The sequence below is a fragment of the Trematomus bernacchii genome, unplaced genomic scaffold, assembly GCF_902827165.1.
Source record: "Trematomus bernacchii unplaced genomic scaffold, fTreBer1.1, whole genome shotgun sequence".
NCBI lineage: Eukaryota > Metazoa > Chordata > Actinopteri > Perciformes > Nototheniidae > Trematomus > Trematomus bernacchii.
In genome coordinates, this window is record NW_022987735.1 from 881,257 (window position 1) to 907,743 (window position 26,487).

Here is a 26,487-nt window from a genome sequence, read left to right on the forward strand (position 1 = left end):
GAAATATTTAAATAAGGCCTAAATAATATGTCTGTCAATATATATGGATTTTGTGAAACGAGACATCATCTTACATTTGGGATAACGTCATATTCTAATATGGCAGAAGTGTTGTCTTTCACCTGGTTTTAAAGGCTGCATCATAGCAATGGGATGTCATATTATACTTTGTAATATTTGTTTTAAGCCACTTAGTCATTATATCCACAATACTGATCATTATTTATCAAAAAACTATTTTATGAATTGCTTTGTATACCTTAGTCTGGGGTATTTGGTCAAAATGATTGTGATATTGGATTTAAACCATACCGCCCAGCCGTAATTGAAATGAGGGTGATTATAGCTTCCTGTGCTTTGAAAACAGGGCGGTGTGCTACACTTTAACACACTGAACGCAGCGTGTAGGACTCTGTGGTGAGACACATGAATACTAATGGAAACTCAGAATCATGCAACATAGTACGCATTATTCATTTGACTCTCCATCATTACTGTCAACGACAAAGTATCTCCACCCACAGTGACTGTAGCTGGAGGACGGTGGTGGGTAGTCTTCTTTGGAGGGGGAGCAACCAAGGACGTCCATCCTGCTAGTTGCCTAGCTGCCATTTTCCTGCATCAAGGACCAAACTAGTCTCTACAGAAGCAGCAGTTCAGAAAATGATCAATGCATGAAGGTAGTCACCAAAATGCATCATGGGTCATAGAGATCAGGGGCCGGTTTAATGTCTAACACGAAAGCCTGTTATTTCATTAATATTAAACTCAGGGGAAATTATATGTTTGGAATAAGGGTAAGGATAGATGTTAAAAACAGATGTGTGACAGCTAAAAGGGAATAAAATAGGCAAACTGAGTTAATTAAGAGACTGTAGTATGTGTACATTTAACAGTTCTTAATTTTGTTTCACTGATATTTTCCGCTTTGGTGGCAAAGATAACCATGAAGATGTGGCTTTAGGTGGCAATAAGTGACATGAGAGTGTCGGTTTAGTTAACAGAGATCAACTTTGGCATTGTTCCTCAGATTCTAGGAAAAACATGACAACAAACCCTACAAGATGTATTTATACTGATCCAAAATATCAGTGAGATTATATCACAGCCAATATTCTTTTTCCTAAATGAACACAAGGATTGCCTCATTCAACTAAGGGGCTATAATAAATATGTCTACGTTAGCCTTAAAGAAGCCCTATTATGCTTTTGGGGTTTTTCCCTTTCCTGTAGTAGTGTGTTATATAGGATTTTGTCCATCTGAATGGTCTGCAAAGGCTCAAATCCCAAAGGTCCCTCCAGAGGCAGTTTCTCTCCCACACACCCCCTGAAACGTCTCTATTGGACTACTTTTGTTTGTTTACTTCTGTAACATAGGGAAGTCACTTTGTAACACACTTATATAGCATTGTACGTGGTAGGCTAAGGGGCGGGACATTTCTAAGCGGTTAACCAATCACAACAGAGTCGGCCAGCTAACCAATCAGAGCAGACTGGGCTCTGGTTTCAGACAGAGGGTGAAAAGAGGTGCTGCAGCACAGGCAGTCTGAGAAAAATAAGCTTTTTGAACATTAAAGCATGTAAACATGTCACAGTAGAGGCACAACATGTAAATATGAACCTGAAAATTAGCATATTAGTCTTATTTTTGGAACAAAATACATATATAAGCTGGTCAAAAGCGCATATATCAGCGTGTTCAATTATCATTATGGAGGCACCGATCTGATATACTCTCAGTATCCACAGAGTTACAGACCTTTTTAAGCAGATGGGAGTATTGGCCATGATGTGACTCACCCACATTAAAATACAGTTTCCTTGACAGTGTTGTGTTTCCACAATCTTTTGTTACATTTGTGAGTCGTGACGGCCCGACTGACGCAGAATTTAGAGCCACAGCAATCTCCATGCTGCATGTTATCAGAATAATGCTGATGCGTGCCACGTAAAAGGACACCGATTTTAAATTTGGGGAAAGCTTGTTACCGTGCAGTTTTAGCAGAGGGAACATAATTAGTGCATCCTCATTAATCAGTCGGCTAAGGCCCCGTCCACACGGACACAAAACGGGTGGTATCCGCTATAGTTCTTTATCGTATGCAGTGGCGTTTTTATATGTACAAAAGTGGTGGGGCACTTACTTAGATGTCTATATATAAGCTTCTGCAGTGACGTGCAGTGAGGTTCATGGCTGCTGAGGCACTGGCACTGACTCTTCAGGTTTACAAATATTATATTTTGACCTAAACCAAAATATAATATTATTTTCAAAAGCTTTTTTTGTCTGATGCTTTGATTAATTTTAAACAGACAGTTCAACAAAAGGATACCCAAAAAATGTAATTTTATCATTTAAATATTGAATTGTTCTCTCTTAGTAAGATCCCATTTTCAATAAAATTGCGGTCTTACCTTGACTTGAAGATGAAGTCCATTTGCCTATCCTTCTGGACAAAAATGTCTATTACTTTTTTGTAAAAGTCCTCCTTATCTTCTTGTAGTTTCAAAAGTCTATCATAAATCTAATCGATAGATTTATGATTAAAAAATTATAAAAGTAGGGTAGACATGTGGATATTATCCGGCTGAACAAAACGTGCATTTATCTAACAGGTACGTTTCCCACAGAGCTATTTTCTGAAATCCTATGGAGAAATCTCATTGCTTTTTTGTCGAGGGAAGCCACGCGCAGCTTACTTCCGGGTTTTAGGACGCGTCACTGCAGCTCTGAATTATGTGAGATGACGTATGGTGGGGATGGCAGCTCAGTGCCCCTATGGTCATTATTTTTTTGCCACACACATTAAATAGGAAAATACTCAGCATGCGCAGTGTAGTTTTTACAGTCACCGTTCACTTAGACAGTGAGAGGGAGGGGCATGATCAGGTTTTGTCCCACATGGCTCTAAACAGCTCAATAGGCACACACTGTAGAGACTAATTAGAAGAACACAGACTAAAACAGCAATGTACAGACGAATCAGATGATTAACCATGATCTTAAAATATATTTTATATATATTTTTTTTTTTTGCATTTTTTGTAATCATTATTTGTAATACTTTCTGCTGACACTAGGTGGGGCTGTGCCTAATAACCAGTCGCCACTGATCGTATGGACGGTTCGTCCGCACGAGGCCGTAACGGAAGCCCTCAAACGATAACGCATCCCAAAGTGGGAAGGTTTGGTAACGTAACGCTTGCGGCACAGTGTGTACACCCTAAACAATCATAGCCCCGCCTCTCCCCACCTCTCCTGCTCACTTCAGCGTCACCCGCGTCATTGCGGATGCGTTTCGCCAACAACAACAATGGCGGATCACAGCAGCTCACAGCAGCTCTCAGTTCGTGCTCCAGGCGCTACTGAACAAGATACAGATGTTAGTGCAAAATCTACAGCTCCTCTACCACAATGATCAGCAACAAGTGGACATGGAGAACTACATGAACTACATGTTGCTAAATCCACCGTGGAGAATAAACAGAAGGGCAACCAGGCAACCATGGCAACCATACTCGGGGGGTCTTATTCGCTGCTTTTGGTGTATTTTGTGGCGGAAGTACAGCTCCACTTACAGGCCCGGCATATGTACTACAGCGTCTCCAGCGGGTCGAGCGGTCTCGTGTGGATGGACACGTTTCTTGTGCCGATTCCATGTGGACGGAATACTTTTTTGATATCGACCACGGTTCATTTTCTTTTTCGTCTAAGTTGTTACTGGAGTCTGGAAGGTGCTCAGGTTACTTAATTTGCTTCCACAGAGTTTCAGCAGCTTAAGGCTCTCAAATTAGCCACAAGGCAAAGTGGCGACGAGGTGTGAGGACTGGCTTCAGTGTCAAAGATCTCATTAGCGTACAAACAGCTACTGCAAGGAAACAGGGCGAATAAATGTGACCAAAGCTCTACTGTCACCACCGCAGGCTTTGTACTCCACCAACTCTTGTCAATATGTAATCAGTCACAACGTTCACACGCAGACACGCCGGCCTCCAGCGGCTGCTGAAATCAGATCTCTGTGCAGCCGCGGTGGAAAATGTATCCTAAACTTAAGTAAAGTAGCCATAACACAATGTAGAAATACTAGGTGACAAGGAAAATGCAAGAATACACAAATAAAGTTCTCAAAATAAAGAATATGCAGCAAAAGTGCTCATGTGAATTATGTATTGTTAAATATTTGATTATCATGATTGATTTTAGTGTTGTAGCAGGTGGAGTTAAGCTAATGTTGACTACAGTAGAATGAAGGTAGCTTTTATTTATAACATTGCATCATATTTTAGTGAAGTATGACATGGTCTTATGAAGTAGAGAATAAGTATGTAAGTATGTCATATACATACTCAAGTAAAGTACCTCTTAATTGTACTTAAGTATTGCACTTGAGTACATGTACTTCCACGGCTGCTGTGTAGAGGGAAATTAATGAGGATTGACAGGGAAAACCTGAGGAGAAAGCTCCAGTTGAAGGTGGATCAGTATGAGGAGGAGGATAAAGAGGAGTGGGAGGAAAAGGAGGATAATCTAAGTCTCTTCCTCTTCTTTCTCGTCCATTTTTAATCCTGAAGCAAAGCAGCAAGGCTTCTCGCCCTAAGCTGACCTGTTTTGAAGCTCTCTGTGCAGAAACAAGGCGTTCCTGATTCCTGGAGTGAATCAGGGCGAGTACACACAGTATAATATCATATGTAACATAAGGGGCTGAATAGTGACAAACTGGCCTCGGAGATGTGTGAATTGTCGTGGGCGAGGGATGCGTGTTCCTCCAACCTGGCCATTGTGTGGACAGTAAATCAGGATGATTCACTGCGTGTTGTTCAGAGGCGCTTCACACATACATGAAAGCCTTGGGGAAATCAGAACAGCCTCCAGGTAGCAGCGTCTGACTGTTTAGTACAACAGATGAAGTGTCGAGTGAGCTTTATGAATCACCAATCTGGATGAGAAATTGTATGATCCTGTTCCTCAGTAAAGACACATTTAAAAAACCTGGCTGTCATGCCAAACAGCACAAAATTAGAAGATAGATTATTACGTTTGCAGGAGATGAGGTTGCATGTATTACAAACCACAAAGTGTCTGTTTTATCATCCTTGAAATATTCCAGTTTAGCTACAAACATGGTGACTCAAGGCCATTTCTTCCCTCATATTCACACCAGTTTCTGTTTCCAAATTAAAAAAAACAAGCATATTTTCCCAGGGAAACCCCTTTCTCGCCAAGGCCCCCTCCCGAATCCCCAACAATACAAACGTCATTACATTCCTCTGAGCCATGGGAGAATGGTCATGTCTTCAGGGGCTAAAGACCAGCAGGACAAATGAGAAACACAGTCAGTCACAAGAGTGACTCACTGACCTCTTTAGAAGTTTGGGGTCTTCCATTCAGGGTAACAATTAGGCTGTCTGTCTGCGGCAAAACTTGTTCAAAAACAGGGTAAAAACATGAAGTCAAGCAGCACTAACAGGGGACCAAAATAAACTGGAATTTGGCTGCTCTGTGGTCCAAGGGAAAGAGCATTACTTCATCCAAAATGGTCCCTTGACACAACTGAAACTGTGTTTACTGTGCAAACAAGTATCTGTTAACCCAGACATAATGTGTCTCTGCTTAAATCTGCCTTTCTGTTTGGAGAAGAAAGACACTGAGCACTAGAAGTCAATACAGATGGTCCCTTAATTGAGGAGCTGATTTATGTGTGAGAAAAAGGCCCAGATGTCTTTTTCATAGTTGTCATGTTGTATAAAACGACCCTAAAATAAATGGCTGCCTGATCTGTGTATCCCCATGTACATGGTAGAATAAAAACACGCAGCTTTTTGAATGAACTGTGATTCTGACAAACATTGTGTCTCATGAAACATAATTTCCACTCCCTGAACAATTAATTCACCGTTAAATATCTTTAAAATGTCTCTTTGTTTAGGGATTTAAGTTAAAAAGGCCTTTTCCTCTTTTCCATCGAGCAGTTCTCAGTGAATTCAACACATATTCAACAGCTGTCAGCACCGATTCAACGGAAATGAAAAGGAATGTGTCATTGTTGTCTGCCGCTAATTTGCACAACTGGATACAAAGTTTGTGTGTTATCGTGTTACTCACGTCCCAAGGACTTCCTTAAAGTCAAATATCTGCTTGATATCATCGACATGCTTTTTCCAGGACCCATCGCTGCTGGACTCGCCGTTTTCTTTCGCCATTTCGCACCAGGGGTGGGGAGAGGAGGAGAATAAGAGACGCTGCTGGAGGACCAAGCACAGCCAGCCCCAGAGAAAAAAGAAAAAGAAAAAGAAAAAGTACTTGTGTATTTAGCCAAGGGCTTCCTGGCTATTTGTCAGACTATATAGCTTCCTCAGCCCATGCATGCAGCCAGGCAAGCCCAAAGGAAGGAGGTATGTCCTACCACGAGAGGTTATTTGACTAATCTGTTTGACGTAGCGGATCCCGACTCTGAGCTTCCCCGCTGTTCCGATCCCTGTGACGGGGAAACACTCCTCCTCCTCCCCCCCTTTGTCAGGCGGGATTCAGTCAGTGGCAACGCGGGGATGTGGTGATCTGACGTCGGGCTGCTTGCAGGAGGAAGACACTTCACATCCGAACTGCTGTGTGTGCTGTGTAACACCGACCTTGCTGTGTTCCTCCAGCAGCAGGAGTGGGAGGCTGCTGCTCCGCCTGTCTGTCTGACAGCCTGCACACACTGAGCCATTTAAGTGTTCGCATTGCACCAAATCACCGGCCCGGTTCAAACTCTCCTGCCCTGACCCCAGTCTGTGTTTTACATCTCGTGTTTTGTGTTAGGTTGATGCACAAATACATGCTTTCATTTTGACAGGAGGTGAGATTTAAGGGCAGGGGCGTATAGCCAGGAGTATTGGGGGCCAATGCACAGCAGGTGAACCCTCGCCCCCTCTTAACTTTCATTCATGTTTTGTATGTTTGTCACTGTGCAGATGTCAAACTGCTACCTAAAATGTGCATGCATGTACTAAGGGTGTACACTGAATAGTTCAAAGATGTATTCATAATGTTGACATTCAAACTCTTATCAATAATCAAAGGATGTGCAGCTTTTTTGTTGCATGCCCCATTCTGTCTAAACCCTGACACTTTGAGCAAAGGTGGGATAAGGCAAAACTAATATTATAATTATGGTGCTGTTTGTAATTAAGTTCCAATTGTGAATTGTGTTATGAGCAGTTTTGGAGAGTTTACAAGAAAATAATAGAGGTTTGAGTGGGTGACAAAGCAGCGTTATTAATAACTTACACTAACATAATGTGCGAAAGCCCACCTTCATCTTTCAAACACACAAAGCGAGCGCAGCTTTGCTCAGTCCGCACATACATGTATTTATGTTGAGGAAACTCACGAGTTGTATTCATTAAAGAACGTATATTTATAAGGATTTGCCTGTGCTTATCTTTGAAGTCCAGTGTGTTGACCTCTTATTCTTGAACCAGTCTATCCTTACCCAGATAAGTATTCTTTAGAAGCTGTAAACTTTATTTTGTGTTATCCTCCATTGTGTCCCAGATTCTAACTTTATGTCACAATGAGCTAACTTTAACAATGTCACAAATTTGAATATCATTTTTCTCCATATCAAGCCTGCTTCTCCCAGCAGCTACAGATTGTACATTTGATTATGAGTCTTATCACGGTTGTCGATCAGAGGAGCTAATGTACAGAGATATTATGATCTCTAGAATCACATCCATCACTAATATTTCAACTCAAGTAACATATTCTTAACCAATCATTAGATTCGGAAACAAAAAAAACACATAATGCATAAAGTGAAAATTGATTTATTTGAAAATATTTCCATTTGAAATCCATCTTGTTTCTTTTATTTACATTAGCCCTTTAATGCTTTTATTTTTTCAAGTCTTAGAAGCATGATTAAATATTCATTTGTAGCATAAAATGTCCAAATACATCTTACTCAAGGCTGCGTAAACATTCAACTGTCTTTTCTCCGAAATCCAGTTTAAGTACTCCCTGTTCTTACATAAATATTTCAAAGATATTTCCAACAACTTCTAATGTTTTCTGTTCAGAACAACGGACAACTAGTGGAGACTGAATGCATGAGGCGAGCAGCAACAGAGTCAATGGACCAATGTACCGCTGATGCAAGAGTCGAGATGAATGCAAGTCCTTCAGAATAGACAATAAGAGTGTAAACCAACCATGGGTGAGTCTGTCTCTCCATACTCTTAGTTTTAGCATATCGGTTCTAACTGTGTTTGTTTTTTAACAGTTTTCCTGGTTTAAGAGGTCGTACCAAGAGAAACCATCTCCAGTGCTGAAAATCTGACTGTCAGCTGATAGTGTTCCTTTACTTCAGTTGCACTGTAGACAATGTCTCTAAGGCCTCGAGTCAGATCCCACCCACATATGTATTTTTTCCTTTCCACAGTGCCTTGACACTGAACACATAAACAATACAGGCAAAGTCAAAACAAGAAAGGGGAGAACAAATTCAGGCGTTTCCTGAAAACCCTAAAGATAATAATTAAAATCCTCTTTAAAAAAACTCTTTTCATTTACTGACGCTGGTTTGAAGGATTAGAGCAGATGCTAGTATGTAGTGTAGTCTTGATGCTTGTTTACTGTTGTCAGTGTTGCTGCGTGTTTTAGGAGAAGGTGGCGGAGAGGATGGCCTCCTGCTGCTGCTGATGGAGGATCCCGATGCCGACAGCAGGCGCGGGCAGAGCAGGGCGGCTCACTAACCGGAGCTGAGAAACAAGATGAGACGGTTACGTGTGTGTCATTTCAGAACCATGATATTGTGTATTTTATTATTTGAATCAGGGCTCACCTTGCAGGCCAGCTGCTTCTCAAACCTGGGGGCTACATACGACCAGGGGCCCATGTTCTGTGGCTCCTCCTGACTCCAAGTAAACTCTGCGGGGGGGATTTGTTAAACATTTATTACATTGGAAGTAAAAGAGCACATGGCTCAGTGTTTTCAATACACATGTGACTGGTTCATGTAGTTCAGGGAGTTCTTCTCTTTTCACCTTTAAACAAAGAGAAGAGAGACTCCATATCGAACTGAAACTGGACTTTCTCTGTGGGTGTTTTTGTGGAGGTGAGAACAACACAATTGAGGGCTGAAGTGAAACCTGAGCTTTCAAATGTCACTTTGTTATAATGAGACTAACACAAAATCCACCCTTGGCAGCCATACAGTAACATGAGGCAAGTGAGAAAGAAAAATCTGGTGATAATTTTTCTAAGTTTGATCTCCAATTATTGTGTGTTAGCAAGTTATGTAACAACGTTTCTAAATGTATTTACATTACATTACATGTTACTTGTTAGACGCTTTTATCCAAAGCGACTTACAAACTCAATACTGTGGACAATCCCCACAGGAGCAATTTGGGGAGAAGTGTCTTGCCCAGGGACACAACGACATGCTGACTGCAGTGGGGTTTGAACCTGTGCTCCCCCTGATCCCAACACCAAGGCTCTAACCACTGCGCCACACGCCTCCATTTCTAACCTAAAGAAAGACATGCTTACAGTAAATGGAGGAATAAAACTCACATGGTAGAAAACATGCTTTTACTTTTACATGTTACTTGTTAGACGCTTTTATCCAAAGTGACTTACATACATTCAGTACTGTGGACAATCCCCACAGGAGCAATTTGGGGTGAAGTGTCTTGCCCAGGGACACAACGACATGCTGACTGCAGTGGGGTTTGAACCTGTGACCATCTGACCCCCATACCAAGGCTCTATCCACTGCGCCACACGCCTCCCACTCGGCTTTTAGTCCGATATATATAAGATATTGTATATTCACTGGTAGTGGTGCACTTTATTATTTTGTGGTTGAAATAAGTATTACAACAACAACCAACACAATGACCCTGACCAAAATGAAATTCACCTCAAAACATTGTTTTACCTGTTCTTAAGATATAAACACAGAAAAGCAAATTATTTAGATAAGACTAAGAAACGGAATCACCAGAGGTTTTTTTTTAGATATACATGTCGTGAATTTGGGAAATGATTACATCGGCCAATGTTGAAATCCACAAGATGTTGACAGCCTCTAGTTCCTCATGCTCACAAAGTCTTTCTTAACGAAATTTTAAGCAATCAGTCAGAGTGACACTCATTCAGCGACACAGGGTGGACACAATAATAGAAACACCTAACACAATGGGCCGTGCAGTGAAAACCAGTCTGCTGTAGCTCATACTTCAGATTTTTGTTTTAGATGAATGGTTTCTTTGTCAGTGATGTTCTCCTCAGGACTGTGATTAAAGTGGAGACTGTCAGACTTCTATTCAAGTCGCTGAATGCCATTCAACTTCCTGTGACTCACAAAGAGAGATGCTGTCGAAATTGTTTTTTTGTCCGAAACTCAAATATAGATGGCTGCATCACATACGGACTCTGGATCCTGAAAGTATCGAAGAAAAAACTCTTTCCATAAAGTATGGAATGATAAACCTGAAATGACTATCATCTATCTATGCTTTTTTTGTATTACAATTAAAGGTGGGGTAGGTAAGTTTGAGAAACCGGCTCGAGATTCACTTTTTGTTATATTCCATGGAATGCTCTTAACATCCCGATAGCAATGAATATCTTAAGTGCTTTGACAAAAAATCCATAAAAAAATTTCATCTGTGGAAGCCGTAGTACTGTAAAAAGCACGACCAATCATTTTAGCCAGCCCGGCTAAAATAACTGGATGGCCTACCTGCCTGTCAGCCTTCCATCTGTGCACAGACTTATCTCGTGCCCTCATTGGTCATGTGCGCGTTCGTGTGTGTTGGAGGAGGGGCTTTGAAAGGAAGTGGCAGATTTTTTCCGGCTGTGTATTTTCAAATTCTAGAGCACTCGAGCTGGTTTCTCCAAAATTACCTACCCTACCTTTAAGAGATTAAGAAAGCACTTTCAGTTTCTCTGCAGTACATTCATTCCTGGAACCATTTTTCAGAAGATCCGTGTCTGCATCAGTTTTTTTTATTACATTTTGGGTTTTTATTCCTGCCCTGTAACTTTAATAAAATACTTATTTGATTGTGTATTATTTGTCTTTATGTGTAGTTTCATTTCACATTATTTATCTTCATTACCTTCGAGCTTTAAATGTTGCTTGAATGCTTTTTTTTTAAAACTTGAAGTAAACAGCTACACGGTGCTTTTGTGTTGAAAAAGCTCTTTATAAATTGTGTTGCCTTGTGTTGCCTCTTGTGCATCAGTCAGTCAAGACTGCAGTATTACATAATGTGGGAAGTGCCTCAGAAACTCATGAGTATTATGCAAAATGCAGCAAGCATGTCAGCAAAGAGTCCACGTACACCATCACATTCAAGTATTAATTTCTTTTTATCACTTTGTTTCACTACTTTACCTTTTTATATTGTTATTGAATGTACTTTTTAAATGGACATCTTATTGTTATTCTCTTTGCTTGATGTATCTACCTTTATTGTCTTGTGAAGCACTGTAACATCTGTTCGGAAAAGTTTGATATAGATCTATTATGTTCAAATGTGTATATAGCACTATTTATAGATTGTGTGTACAGTGAGGTTCTTGTAGTGGCTGTGAGTTTGTCCTCTACTGTCTTTGTATTCGTCAAAGTGATATAAGGGCCAGTTATGATAACAATTGTTAAGGGATATAGTCAAGCCCTACATGCTGACTTATGTTTATTATATTCATAGTGAGCACTTGTTTGCCTGCAATACAACAGTGTATTCAAAGACCTGATTAAACATACAGTAATTAACTTTTCCTCAAAGACCTGACTGATATTAAATAAGATGTTCTTATGGCACTAACACAGTCAGTATGGGGGTCGGGGTCTCGCACATACCTTTGGCGTTGGGGTATTTTTTGAACTCCTGCTGCAGGGCGTCCAGAGGGAACGGACAGAGCTCCTCCACACGGATCAGTGCTGTGTTCTGATTGGCTGCTGATGTCTCTCTCTGTTTCAGCAGGGCATAGTAATGTTTCCCTGAGCACAGCACCACCTTCTGGACACTGCATGGAAGTACAATGAGATGGGCTTAATGTATGAATCTTCCACAAATCAGCAGTTTTCAATCAAAAGGACAAAAGAACATTGAAAAATGATTAATTGTAAAAGAAAATGTTGGCTGTAACCAATCATTTGAGGGTTTTTTCATAATATTGACATTGACATTTTTAAATCAACATTGGATTCAGCTTTTTTTTGCATATTATAGTCTAGTGTTTCGTGCATAACACTGTTTCTGACTTGAGTAATCCAATAGTTCCAGTGTTGTCAAGTCAAAAAGTAAAAGAAACGTGTAATCATTTCAGAAATTCAGAACTGATGGTGCTTGTCGAACACAAAGCAAGAAAAGTGTCTGTATTATCGGGGAACTCTAGCAACAATCCAAACAAGATTTTTCCCATTTGTTAAAGGGCACATTAACATTTAAATTGTGTTTTATGTCTTCAATAATATAAATATTGCTACTTCTGTACCTTGCTGCAGAGACTGAGGTATCACCCAACACTGGTCTGAAGGATGTTCCTGGAGCCAGCTCAGTCAGACTGGACGCTGCGCCCTGTGGAAACAACACACATTATTCAGATACTTGCATAGAAACATTAGTTTAAAGCAGGGGTCGGCAACCCCTGGCAAGCGTGCCATCAATGGCACGCGGCACCGTAACCAGTGGCACACTAGGAATAAGTGTACAAAATATTTATTTTATTTTTGGATCCTGAACGAGACCGCCGCCAGAGCGCGTCTCCCCGTTACCTGCAGAAGGAAGCCATGCACGCAACGCAGCCCCACTCTCTTTAACTCCAGGCGACTTTCTGCCGCTTTCTTCCGTAATGCAGTGCTGATAGTTTTTCCACAGAGGAAAGCACTTCACAAATTGCAGTACCCATAAGGAGCTGTAAAAATGCCGCAGTTTTTGCGTGGCGATCGATATCGGCCGATACTCACTCTCTGCCGATCGATCGGTGCTCTCTAAAAAGGCCGATCGCGAGACGTAACATACATGACACTTTTCTCTGTGTGCTGCAAAACAAGCTCGCCAAAATCGCTTCACCAGTCTGGCAGTATTTTAAGGTGTCCAAAAATGACAATAAAATAGCGGTGCAACGTGTGTGAAGCAGAAATCCTGCAGCTCCACCCGCTGTGACGGACCGGTGAGCGGAGCAGAACACAAGTTAGACCTAACACACTTAGCTATTTTATCTACCTTTGGAACTAGTTATAAATATATTTATTCTTCACTGTCACTCATTACTGGATCAGTGAGCTGCATGAGATACTGACGGGCTGTCAGGAGAGAGAGAGAGAGAGGGGGAGAGAGGAAAAGAGAGCGCTTCCGCTCATTTCTCCCGTGTTATTATCCAAAGTTAATGTCAGGGTTCTTACACCTTTTCAAAAGTCAAATTCAAGCACTTTTCAAGCATTTTCAAGGTGCATTTTCAAGCTTTTCAAGCATCTTACAGCTGTTGTAAATTACATATTTATATACACATACTTATACTTATACTCAAATGATTATTTCCCTACCTCACATTAAATCAGATGTTCTTTATGCTATAAACAACCAAATGTGTGTTTCGTGATAGCATTCTACATGAGGATGAAAAATTTAAGAAAAGAAAACTAAGTTTAATATTTCAAAATTAGTGATCTGTACGTAGACTGGGCATCCCATATAACCTGGCTGAGCCGATATAAAACAATCAGCCAAATAACTTTTCAATACATTATTTAATTTTTTTCAATACATTATTAATTACTATTTTTGAGGTACTTTTAGGTTGGCAGTAAACATAAGTCAGAGGTAAATTGTGTACTTTGACTCCATATTTAATACCTTTAGTTACTTTACAGATGTGGATGAATGATGTGAAATATAATCAAGTGTTAAATCAGACTTTAGTTCCACCTGGAGTAAATTCACAAGCTACCCTGCAGTATACAAAGTCATTCAAACTAGCTGCACCTTTACCAGCTTTGAGAACACTTTAATGATCAATCATTATAAAACATATCATATATATTATTCTGAAATGGACCAATCTGCACAATGACTACTTTTACTGTCGCTACTTTAACTATATTTTGATGATAATACTTTTCTACTTTTACTTGAGGAACATTTTGAATGCAGGACTTTTACTGAAACAGAGTATTCCTACACTCTGGTACTTCTACTTTTACTCAAGTACAAGATCGGAGTACTTCTACTTTTACTCAAGTACAATATCTGAGTACTTATTCTACCTCTGGTAGTATATTAGCCTGAATTGTAGCCACAAAATCACGCAGAGCTGCATAAAAATAGACTCACAATGGTAACAAGTGGAAAATAATAGTTACAAATGTGTACAATGATTTGTAGGTAATTTTGACTACTCAAGACACCTGACTTATACATCTTCAAAGGAAGACTGTGTTCATTCTACAATTACATGGGATTAAAGCAACATGTAGTTTTACTTGTATAATACTTCAATTTTATATAAAAGACAGTTTGTTTTCATCTGTTTTCAAATAAACAAAGTATTGGCTTTCAGAATATTAAACTTGTTTCGGCAAATTCAGATGATAAATACAACTTTGAAGCTTGTAACGGCATAATTACAAGCAGAGAACGGAGTAATTTAACATCACAGCAAGCATAACAACAGCCGGTGTTTCTTGTGAGTGTTTCCCCGTTACACAAACTAAAAAATACACAAACACAAACACACTCGCGAGCTTCCCCCAGACCAGTAATACAAACTAAAATGTGTCTTCGGGTCAATGTGACTGATTTCGATAGAGAAAGTCACATTTGGTTTAGGCACGAAACATACTACCAGTAGAAATACATTGCTTTTAAAATCGCTCTGTGTCGAATCAATAGATTATATTTCGTGACTATAACACAAAATGCCGTGAGTGCTTCATCCGCTGAACACCACAGGATGGCGACTGACATAACATAGGTACGCTCCTCTGAAATGATTGTCCCCTGCAATTATTATTCTCCCTCATCGAGTTCGCTATTCAGCTTGCTAACGTTAGCTTAAACAAACGTAACAAGCAACGTTAGCCTAATCTAAAATGCTCTACTACGGCGTACCTTTCATGTGGCTCGTCAGCGCAGACTCTCGCATCGTTATTTTTGCAAACTTTGCAGGAGGCTACTCTTGGGCTTCGCTTGACCCTCGTCTTAGCCATGGCTTGTATTTGTCTTCTGCTAGCCAACGCTCGTTGAAACGGCAACCTCCTGGCATACTGTCATCTATCACTCTCATCAGAATGCCCAGGTCACACACGTAACAAAAACACTTGCAGGTCACGTGCATAGCGCGGGAAGGCCGGAGCGGAGCTGTTTTATGTAAAGCGAAGCAATTAAGCGCGCTCTGACTTCTTTATTTTCTTTTAATCTAAAAAGCGAAGTAAAGCATTTAAAATTTCAAGCACTTTATCCCAAATTCAAGCGCCATTCCCAAAATTCAAGCACTTTTCAAACCTTGAAAACACCTCGTACAATTTCAAGCATTTTCAAGGATTTCCAGCACCCGTACGAACCCTGTAATGTAAACTTGAATAATGTACTTCATTTGAATGTAACAATTATGTTGGTTGTTTGTGGAAGCGCCAGTGAATGAGCCCCATTAACTGAGTTTTAAACATCACTTTTCACGAGTGCTTTCGTCGAGCTCTTCAACCCCCCCCCCCCCCCCCCCCCCTTTTTTTAGAATGGCACTTCATATCAAAAAGGTTGCCGACCCCTGGTTTAAAGGATTTGGAAATGTTCTGTTAGCACTTACAGAAAATCGGAGCAGGGTCTTGGGTCCAACCACAATGAGAGGTTTGCGGAAGTTACGGATCATCTGCCTCCTCAGCAGGTGGAAGTACTGAGCGGACGTGCTGGGGTTGACCACAGCCATGTTCACGCGGTCATCATCCACACCCTCCTCTTTACTGTCACACATCTGAGAGACAGACGGGAGCAGTTAGCACTCATTCAGCTAATGAGTAACATAACACAAACCAACGAAAAAGCTGCTAGCAGAACATTCAGTTCAGAAACATCCAGACTTACAGCTGTAAACCAGTTAACAAATAACAGCAGAGATAGAGCAGTGCTTTGAAATCCTATAAAGCAAGAGTGTCTTAGTCTGTGGAGGTTTCAAAACCAGCAACATTTAAATTACTTGGAATTTTTGAAAAATATAATTGTGTTTTTTGCATTCAAAACATTTCTGTGGTTGAACACTACTTCCTGCAGTATGCTGCAAAGTGGAAATGTATGACTCCACTATTATCCTACATTTAAGTGCATATCAAATCCAAGTTCTCTTTCAAACTTGGTGTTAACATGGACGTTATTTACAGAAAATTAAAAACTGGTAAGTTGGTTTGACATGGATTACATTCCCGCCACACAGACCTGGAGGAAGCGCTCCATGCGGCAGGAGGAGTGTTCGGGTCCGGCTCCATCGTAGCCGTGAGGCAGCAGGATCACCATCCCACACTGCAGCAGCCACTTCGCTTCACCTGCAGACACAAGAGTTACACAGCTGATGAGGGAAGTTTAAGATACTGAGAGTAAGTGTGACATGTTCATAGCACCAGTGTAGTCAGGAGCTTACCTCCAGTGAGGAAGGTATCGAAGATGATCTGCGCTCCGTTGAAGAAATCTCCAAACTGAGCCTCCCAGATGGGAAGGAGCTTCGGCTGAGCGATGCTCATACCGTATTCAAATCCCAGCACCGCCTCCTCAGACAGCGGGCTGTTACACACCTGAACACACACACAAAGACACAAAGTCATCACAATACAACACATGAAAGGATAACACATTTTGATACTATTAAAGAATTAAGCTTTTAAATATCTCACGATTAGGACGGATTATGTTTTATCAGGTTTATAAGGTATTTACCTCCAGGAAGCCAGCCTGCTGAGGGCTGATGTGGTTCAGAGGGATGTACATGTCGTTGGTGTCCTGACACACCACCATGGCGTGTCGATGGCTGAACGTTCCTCTTCCCACGTCCTGTCCGCTGATTCTGATATTAAAGCCTGTAACAACAATCATTTAACATTTTCTCCAAATCCAATTTTTGTCAGCAATAGAAAGAAATTATTTATATATTTGATCTGATGTGTTTTCTCCGTTACACTGACCCTGGGAGAGGAGCGAGCCGAAAGCCAAAGCCTCTGCTGTCGACCAGTCCAGTTTGTTTCCTTCTTCCAGCTTCTGCAAACGAGCCTGAGTTCACAAAGAAAAAAAAACCTATTGAGCTGATATTTTAAGCAAAGACAATCCAGTAGTAACTAGAAAGGTTTGCTCAATAGAGTACAAAACTACACAAAGTCTGTCTCCCTCTCCCCTCACAGTCATCACATTACATTTCAAACAAAGAAGAGTTGACTCTTCCGACTCCGTTACAGTCAACATGGATGTGTAGGTAACATAAAAAGTGGATTTATTCATCTTGTTTAGTGTTTAGCTTGAGTGGACCATAACATACTGGGTATATCAATCTACAGATGCTCCAGTTCAAAATAAAGATCAACATTTTCTATGCTTCTCAGTTTCAAAAAGGCAGTTTTAAAATAGAAAAGGCTTGTTTTTGGACTCGCCAATTGCCTGAAAGTATTTCTCTTCTGAAGCAGTTGTTGCTTACTCCCAAGAGGTTAAGATTCAGGCGTAAATTACGATATAAAACGGTCCAAAAAATAGGCTTTTCAAAAATGTTGAATCACTGCAAATACAAGAGGTCTTTCCGCATATAGTCGTATAAGACCACAAAAATATTAGGCAGGTGGGTCAGTGGCAAGATTAGCTGCGGAAAGATGCACACACACACACACACACACACACACACACACACACACACACACACACACACACACACACACACACACACACACACACACACACACACACACACACACACACACACACACACACACACACACACACACACACACACACACACACACACACACACACACACACACACACACACACACACACACACACACACACACACACACACACACACACACACACACACACACACACCACACACACACACACACACACACAACACACACACACACACACACACACACACACACACACACACACACACACACACACACACACACACACACACACACACACACACACACACTAAATGAGACATAGCAGTACCTGAACATGGGTCTTCCTCAGGTGGCTGTGGACCTGGATTTCCTCGGGGATGTCCACAGATTTGGCCCCTACGTACTGCAGCAGGGGGACGGGGACGCCCGTGTCCCAGGTGGTGACTTTGGCCTGGGGTTCGCCCAGATCCCCCCAGCGGCCCTGCAGGTTGGTGAGTGGGGGGGTGTACAGGGTCATGTTGGACAGCTTGTCGTTCAGCATGCTGTAGTGTTGGGACTTGATCTCGTCTCGCTCCGCCTCGGTCATCACACCCTCGGAGATCAGCTTCTCTGAGTAACAGTCAGGGACGCTCTGACGAGTTCTGTGAGGACCGACAATGACACAATGTTTTATTACACAGTATATTTTTCAAGAACACGATGTGCAAATAGTAATATACCTGTAAGGAAATAAAACATTTAGTAAATCTACACAAACTATTTAACGAATGCTTGTGGGTTTTACTCAATTTATTAATTAAATTAAAATCATATTAAAATGGCATTTGGCATCAATGAAAACAATAAGCAATGTCCCTTTGTTGAGTTGCTTCTTAGCGAAATGCTCTTAATGTTAGATTTAGATTCCCTCTGGTCAAGCAGTGATACAGTATATATATTTGTAAGACTTTTATTAAGAAAGGTAGAAACAGTGAGTGAAGCTTATTTCTTTAAGTTGAGCTGAATGGAGCCACTGGTTTAATCATTCATACCTTTACAAGTGTAAGTGTAACTCATAAGCCTCAGCTAGAGGAATGTAGTGCCATATTTTGCTTTGTGCATCCTCATTCGAACACATTGCTACAACTCCTAAATGTCTTTGTGTTATATTGTTTAAACACTGTCATTGTTAATGTATCGGTACTTAGATTTTAAAACAGTACTATTTAGGGCTGCACGATTTGGGGAAATCTAATTGCGATTTTTCTGACAGATATTGCGATTGCGATTCGATTTGCGATATTTGTTTTTAAGCGACCCAACGGAAGTTTATTGTAAAATGCGGCCATATCTCCGGCTAGGAAGGTCGTATCAACATGCTCCCGTCTCTAGCACCCCCGCAGCCCGAGCTACGAGTGAAATAACTAAACTTACATGAAACTTCCGTTGGGTTCCTTTAAAGTCAAGCTTCAGGTTAGATTCACCCTGTAATAGATGTAAAACATGTGATGGAGCATTACTAACTACACAATACACTTCTGATTGGTTAACAATGGCTGGTACATGTGGAGCACAGCACTTCTGATTGGTGTGGATGACTGACACACAAGAAGAACCACATTTTTATTTTTTATTTAATTAAATAAAAAAAATAAAAAAATCGCAGGCTTTGCGATTTGATAATCGCGATTTCGATTTAAAATCGATTAATCGTTCAGCCCTAGTACTATTACCCATTTTCTAAGTATTTCAATACCTTTCTATACTAGCTAATACCTGCTGAAATATAACAGTTTTATCATCTGCTTAAGAGGCCTTAGAAATACGATGGGTCTGCTACACTAACATCTGAGGTGATATGCGTTGTGATACAAAGTCTTTAAGGCTAATTGAACTGACTTGATGATCTTGTACATGGCCGGGTTGGTGAAGAAGGGCTCGTCCAGCTCGTTGTGGCCCCATTGACGGTAGCAGACCAGGTCCACGATGATGTCCTTCCTGAAAACACGCTGGTAGTCCACAGCCAGCTGAGTGGCCCGCAGCACCTCATCTGGATCATCGCCGTTCACGTGGATCACAGCACAGTTCACCATCTTACCTGGGGCACAAACGTGGGCATTAGCTTCTAATTATAAAAGAATACATGACCTGGTGGAGTCATATTTTAAAATGTATCTTGGGTTTTGACCAAACTTTGCAATTCAAATAGTAGCAAATATTACAAATGTTTAATATGTTTTACTGACCGACGTCGCTACAGTACAGAGACGACCTCCCCCTCTCGGATGGAGTGGTGAAACCCACTTGGTTGTTGACGATGAGGTGGATGCTCCCACCCACTCTGTAGTGAGGGAGGTTGGAAAGGGTCAGCGTTTCTGGAACGATCCCCTGTCCAGTGAAAGCGCCGTCACCGTGGACCTAGGAGAGGAGGACAGGGATGGTCTGTACGTTTTAGTAACACTGCAGGAGGGATTATTGATTCAATATTTTACAAGGCCTAGAGGGGTTTGTAACTGTGGACCAGAAGAGCAAAGCAAAGAAGACTTTCAGATGTCTATTATTTAAGTGTCTGTGGACACTTTTTTTCTCGATGGAACTAATAATCATATGTGACATAAAATAAGTTTTGTTTTTTTATATGGGCGCCTGACACTTATTTAAAGACAGACATGAAAACATTTGAAAACATCCTTGAACATATGAAATACCCTGTGCAGCCTAACATCTACCAAGCTGTGAAATCCATATCATTTTTCTTTTTTTTTAATGTGTAATCTGGATTCTGGACGTTGATCTGCAACAAAATCCACGTAGTGAGCATCAACCATCATTGTTTTACTAAGTCTATTGCTTAATAAGAAAGAACAAGGAAGACCTCCCTTTGTGCAACCAATTAAAAATGAAAGCGTTATATAAAAGAATGCATACATTTATGCTCCAATGGCCATGGTATCAACAATTGTGTTTTGTATGGGTTTCAATGGGGACATTTGTACTGAAGGGTCTGAGTGTCTGTATTTTGGTAACATAGTTTATTAGAGACTCACCATTAAAGCTGAGGTTGAACTTCCAACAAACAAAAGAAAACAAAATGTACGCCATATGCCAAAATGATTGCAAAATGTTCAATTAAAAAGACAAAAGATGTCCCTCGTAAGGTACAAGAGTTTAGTGTGTGTTAGTTGTACCTGCAGACAGACGACCTGGTCCCCTGGCTGTGCGTTGTCTTCAGGGGAATAGTCTCCTTCCTGCCTGAGCTGCTGCCTGGCTCGAGTTTTGCCCTGAGCCACGGGGTTGATGGCCTCCAGGTGGGAGGGGTTGGGCAGCATGGTCACATGGACAGGACGCGCAGCTCCGAAATCCAACTCTAATGATGCGGTGAGGTGGGAGAGGACGTCTCCGGTGGCAGAGGACGTCTCTGGGAACTCACTGAGGCCGCGCATCTTACGGAACATGAGCTGCGGAGAAAAAGTTGTTTGAAGTTACCCTTGTTTACCCTTTGGCAGCAGGCTGTGACTTCCTGTTTACTCGTGCTGCTGATTACAGTGGTGCAAAGTAAACAATCTTATCTTGTCAAGTCACAGATAATTGGACATGTCTCATTAGATGTGGTTGTGTCGTGCAGATTAACCTCTGGAGGGAACTTCAGCAGGCCGGACAGCAGGTTGAGTCGGCCTCTGTGCGGCATGCCGATCACGATGTCAGTGATTCCGCTGAAGGCCGAGTGACGGAATAGCTCGTGGAAGAATCCCATCATGCTCTCTGCTCCTTCTCCTCCATAACGCTTCACAGTAGCAAACTTGGTGGCCAGGAAGTGGTCGAATTCCTACAGTTGGTGAGAGAAAAGAAAAGAAACAGATGGACAATAAATAAATGACTTTGCTATACGAAAGTAGAGATGCACATATTAATCGGCCGACGACCAGAATCAGACAATTTCGAGCTTGTTATGCCATCAGTCTAAGAAATTGTACATTTTCTCAATTACCACTTCCGCACAGGACAAGGGTTCATGTAGAGCAGGGGTGTCAAACTCAAGGCCCGGGGGCCAAATCCGGCCCGCGACTTCATTTTATGTGGCCCACAAGAGCTTGCAAAGAATATATGTTTAATACGGTTACATGCCGATTTACAGAGGCACGTTGCCCATACATGCATCTCAAATTTGACTTTTTTCTCAGAATTTGACTTTTTTTCTTCTAAATGTCACTTCTTTTTTTCAAAATGTCACTTCTTTTTTTTGATTGTGACTTTTTTTTCCAGAATTTGGCTTTTCTTTTTAAATCATTTTGTGACATTCTCACTGAAGAGACTTGCAATTATTTGCCCTAGACTTCTGCTTTCAGTCGTAGTTAATCATGAAGTTATTATTACCTTATCCGATAATAATCCAATGCAGAGGCAATAATGTAATATAATACATTATTTTATATATATGATATATTTATATACAGTATGTATTTTTGTATAGTCTTAAAGTTACAACCAGCCCTTTGAGTGCAACCATAATGCTGATGTGGCCGCGATGAAATTGAGTTTGACACCCCTGATGTAGAGTGAACAGAAGCACAAATAACATTGGACTTCTGTCACAGCATCACACACACACTGTAACTTTGGGTCTTTCTTGCTAGATGCCCCAAACAAGTGAGACCCTCCTAGCAACCTTTTTTTTTTTTAAATGGGACCAATTTAGCGACTTAGAGAAAAAGTGTGAAATATATTCAGAAATCGGCTGTTCTGACAACAGCCTGGGGTCGCTAACTCCCTAACTCTCAACTACAAAGATATTTGAATATGCTATCATTTGCAGTTATTATTTGAAATAAATATCTTATCTTAATTGGTCACACTTCTACTTCCGTCAGAATATACCAAGAGAAACGTAAATCTACACGAAACATGATTTGATGTGAAGTTTTTTTTAGCCTACCTGAGACTCCAGCATGACCTTGGCCAGCTGCTTCCTCTCCTCGGTGGAGAAACTCTTCTTCTTGAGTTCCTCAAAGCGGTCGGCGAACCACTCCCTCTCCTCCAGGCTGCTCAGCTGGCTGGTCTCCACTGACAGGTGGCCGCAGTACGCTCCTTCCAGGTAGGCCTGCACCTCTTCCACGGAAGCCTCTGCTTTGCCAAAATGTCGTAGACCTTCAGAAATACAATAAATGATTCATCGACAAGTGACTTATGAACAGAGGAGAGCATTGTTTTGGTGTTTTTCATGCTTCACACCTCAAAATTAACACTTTAAAGCACCACTGTCTTTGATTCCAACTTTATCTCACTTATGATTATGTTATACTCCCTGGTGAATGGTGAAAGCAGATCTTTGATTTGAGTAGCGATATCCCAGTAATTCATGTAAAAGCATTAATTATGCAGAATGGGACATTTCAAAATGCTGATATTTTATTATTGCATAGTATTAATTTATGCAACAGTGTGCTAATCATTTTAATGTTGCCGGTGCTAAAAGGTGGAGCTTATTTGAACTTGTCTTTAACTACAGTATTAATCTCAGATATTAATTCGAAAAAATACCGTAGAATTTATAAATGATTGTACTTTGCATTAATAATCTGAATATGTAAAGTAACTAGTAACTACAAAGTACAGTATTTCCCTCTTGAATGTTGTCCTGTAAAAGTATAAAGAAACTGGAATGACTCGCATACATTTCCTCTAAATTATACAATACTTGAGTAAATGTATTCCACCACTGAAAGCTTTTAAAAGAGGAGACAAACTTCTGGATGCTTTCTGCAGGACTCCCTGCACGCTGTCCTGTACCTGAGGTGTGGAGAGTTCCTGTGACGGTGTCGGTCAGCATGGTTATCTCCGGGACGCTGTCAGCAACAGGTTTATCGGGCTGTAACGGGTCGATTTTAGCAGCCTTGTGGCCATGTGCTCTGTATGCCTCCACCAGACGGGACAGACCATGATCTGCAAGAAAACAGGCCGATAAGTTAGTGAGGTGCAATAGCAACCTTGGCTAACAGCAGCAACATCATCTGATAAACAATGAGACAACGGAAGGAGTGGGAGAAGTATTCAGGTGATTTAGTAATTAAAAGGAGCAATACTACAGTGTAGAAATACTAAAATGCTACAAGTAAAAGTTCTGCATGCAAACTTGTACTCAAGCATAAAAATATACCTTAAGTACCAAAAGGCAGCATATATTTTAAATTATTGTATTATACTTATTGGTGAATTAATGTCTTCATCACTTCAATGTTGCATTTGGTACATTTGGGGTATATTTGAATTACTTTAATTACTACTGGGTGGCTTAACCTTCAATAATATATGATAATGTATGTTGATTCATATTTAGTATCAATAACATACATCTACAAAGTAACTAGTAACTCAATCTGCTAAATGAATGTAGTGGAGTAAAAAGTACAACATTTATCAACAAATTATAGTGGAGTAAAAGTATAAAGTAGGATGACATTTAAATACTCAAGTAAAGTAAAAGTACCTAAAAGTTTTACTTAAGTACAATACTTGAGTAAATGTACTTAGTTACTTTCCACCACAGGTATATACACGTACAAACAAACTGGAATACTTGATTAAAATAACGTAACAACAGGAAGTTAAACTTTGTCATCATTAGAGATTAGTTCACATCTATAGGGTGTCTTAAAGTTGTTTATACTGTAATAGAAACCTTATTTAACCCCTTAAATTAACCCTATACTGACCTTGGTTCAGCGCTTCGATGCGGTCCTTCAGTAACTCATGTCGGCTCTCGGTCTGTTTGGGTCGGTACCCGAACACCCCTCTCTCGGTGTGATAGCAGCACCGGACCAGCTGCCGAGCCACAGCCGGAGGGAGTCTGCTCAGAGACTTCTTCAGGAAAAGTACCGCCGACATGTTGTAAAGTGCTAAAGCTGTAATCTTATGTCTGCACACAGAAGCTGCTACAGGACGGCGGCCATACTGCCGAGAGGAGTCGAGAGGAGTCGAGACGAGGAGGCTGAAGTTAGACTCACATTCGTCACAGCTAAGGGGAAAGTTAAGGGGAATCCAAATCAGGTATTTACCAAGTAGATTTACACATACAATGAGTTTGTTTTAGGGTATTATCAGAATCAGAATGTGAATCAGAAACAGGTTTATTACCAGGTAGGTTGACACGTACGAGGAATTTGACTTGGTGTCGTGGTGCATACATTAAAGTAAAACAAGAATTAAAAACACAGGTAGAGAACTAGAAAAATATTAAAAATAATACAAAATATAACAGTATTTACTATACTATTATGACCCATACATAATCACAATCAAAGACATTAAGTTATAAAATAAGATAACATTAGAACCATTAAAGGTGGGGTAGGTAAGTTTGAGAAACCGGCTCGAGATACACTTTTTGTTATATTCCATGGAATGCTCTTAACATCCCGATAGCAATGAATGTCTTAAGTGCTTTGACAAAAAATCCATTAAAAAAATTCATCTGTGGAAGCTGTAGTAGGCTACTGTAAAAAGTACGACCAATCATTTTAGCCGGCCCGGCTAAAATAACTGGATGGCCTACCTGCCTGTCAGCCTTCCATCGGGGCACAAACTTATCTCGTGCCCTCATTGGTCATGTGCGCGTTCGTGTGTGTCCACTATATGTGCGCGTTCGTGTGTGTCCACTATAAGGAAGTGGCAGATTTTCTCCGGTTGTGTATTTTCAAATTCTAGCGATCTCTAGCCGGTTTCTCAAACTTACCTACCCCACCTTTAATAAGATTTAAAATAAAATAAAAATGTTTTACAAAAAAGAAATAGTGAGATAATGACAAATTACTGTGAAAACATTTAAAGTATATCAGAATGTTATAGTGGAAGAGATGTGCAGTTTTAAGAGTGGTAGTATTGTGCTAAAAATGTGCTAAAAATGTGCTAAAAATACTCATAGGAATGCGCTGGTGCAATGGGAAGGACATAAACCTCAGAGACCGATTGTCCACTTTATTTATTGTATTTATAATGTTGCAAATTCATGTTAGTCCTTCTAGATATTGTTTTCTGAAACTCTTTCAAATTTGTGAAAACTTTTATAATTTTTGAATGTAGATTTTCACATCTAGAAAGGGGGGATTCCATTATTATTTATACAGACTGGAGTGGACAGGGTTCAGGTCAGAAACCACAAGGACTGCTCAAATCTGTACTCAATTATTCCAGAGAAGAAAGACTGCAAAGGCAAAAATAATCATTTTATGGAGCAAATACTGTATGAATTACCTTCATGTTTTGCCACATCGAAATCACATTTGACAAGGTGCAGGTCAAACACCCACTAGGCTAAACGTAGACTTGTAAAATATAAGTTTACCTTAAGTTTCCCCTCAACTGTTGAACCGGAAGCTCACTTCAGCGTCAGAGAGGGAGAGGAGGAGGCGCCGCATCGGAAGCTGATTGGCTGAGCGTCACCTACTCGTCTCACAACACCGTCACAAGGAAAACCTTCACCTTTTGTAACTACTTTATTTGTCCCAGATTTCTTGAAAACATCGAGTTAGTAGTTTTAGTTCAAGGCTATACACTTTAAAAACAAAGTCTTCTTGTGTTTGAGCTAGTTTTAAACAAGTCCGAAGTACCTGAAGTATCCCCCGTGACGTAGCGCAAC

The 26,487-nt window shown here is 40.6% G+C and overlaps 2 protein-coding genes across 2 annotated transcripts in view; both read right to left on the reverse strand.

Annotated features, from left to right (window-relative positions):
- Positions 1–7,354, reverse strand: part of LOC117494973 (calcium/calmodulin-dependent protein kinase type 1D-like) — a 27,554-nt gene extending 20,200 nt beyond the window's left edge. Inside the window, exon 1 of the mRNA XM_034146017.1 lies at positions 6,104–7,354. Within this exon, the coding sequence (XP_034001908.1) occupies positions 6,104–6,201 (98 nt within the window). The 5' untranslated portion in view covers positions 6,202–7,354. The remainder of the gene's footprint in view (positions 1–6,103) is intronic.
- Positions 7,355–7,793: 439 nt separating this feature from the next.
- On the reverse strand, positions 7,794–24,833 carry dhtkd1 (dehydrogenase E1 and transketolase domain containing 1). The gene is made up of 17 exons (XM_034146015.1): positions 24,566–24,833; positions 23,643–23,795; positions 22,789–23,000; positions 21,487–21,681; positions 21,044–21,313; positions 20,102–20,273; positions 19,755–19,953; positions 18,205–18,517; positions 17,169–17,253; positions 16,924–17,063; positions 16,631–16,781; positions 16,429–16,535; positions 15,806–15,970; positions 12,497–12,579; positions 11,859–12,025; positions 8,826–8,911; positions 7,794–8,742 (listed from the first exon to the last, which is right to left on the reverse strand). Exons 1-17 carry the CDS (start codon positions 24,735–24,737, stop codon positions 8,641–8,643), a joined length of 2,772 nt encoding a protein of 923 aa, XP_034001906.1. The 5' UTR covers positions 24,738–24,833; the 3' UTR covers positions 7,794–8,640.
- Positions 24,834–26,487: the final 1,654 nt, after the last annotated feature.

Excerpts from the sequence above, each read along its gene's own strand:
- dhtkd1 (XM_034146015.1), bottom strand. The coding sequence starts at position 24,737 with ATGTCGGCGGTACTTTTCCTGAAGAAGTCTCTGAGCAGACTCCCTCCG. Across the intron at positions 18,518-19,754 it reads GCCATGTACAAGATCATCAA|AACTCGTCAGAGCGTCCCTG; the intron begins GTCAGTTCAATT and ends CGGTCCTCACAG. Across the intron at positions 16,782-16,923 it reads AGCAGGCTGGCTTCCTGGAG|GTGTGTAACAGCCCGCTGTC; the intron begins GTAAATACCTTA and ends GTGTGTGTTCAG.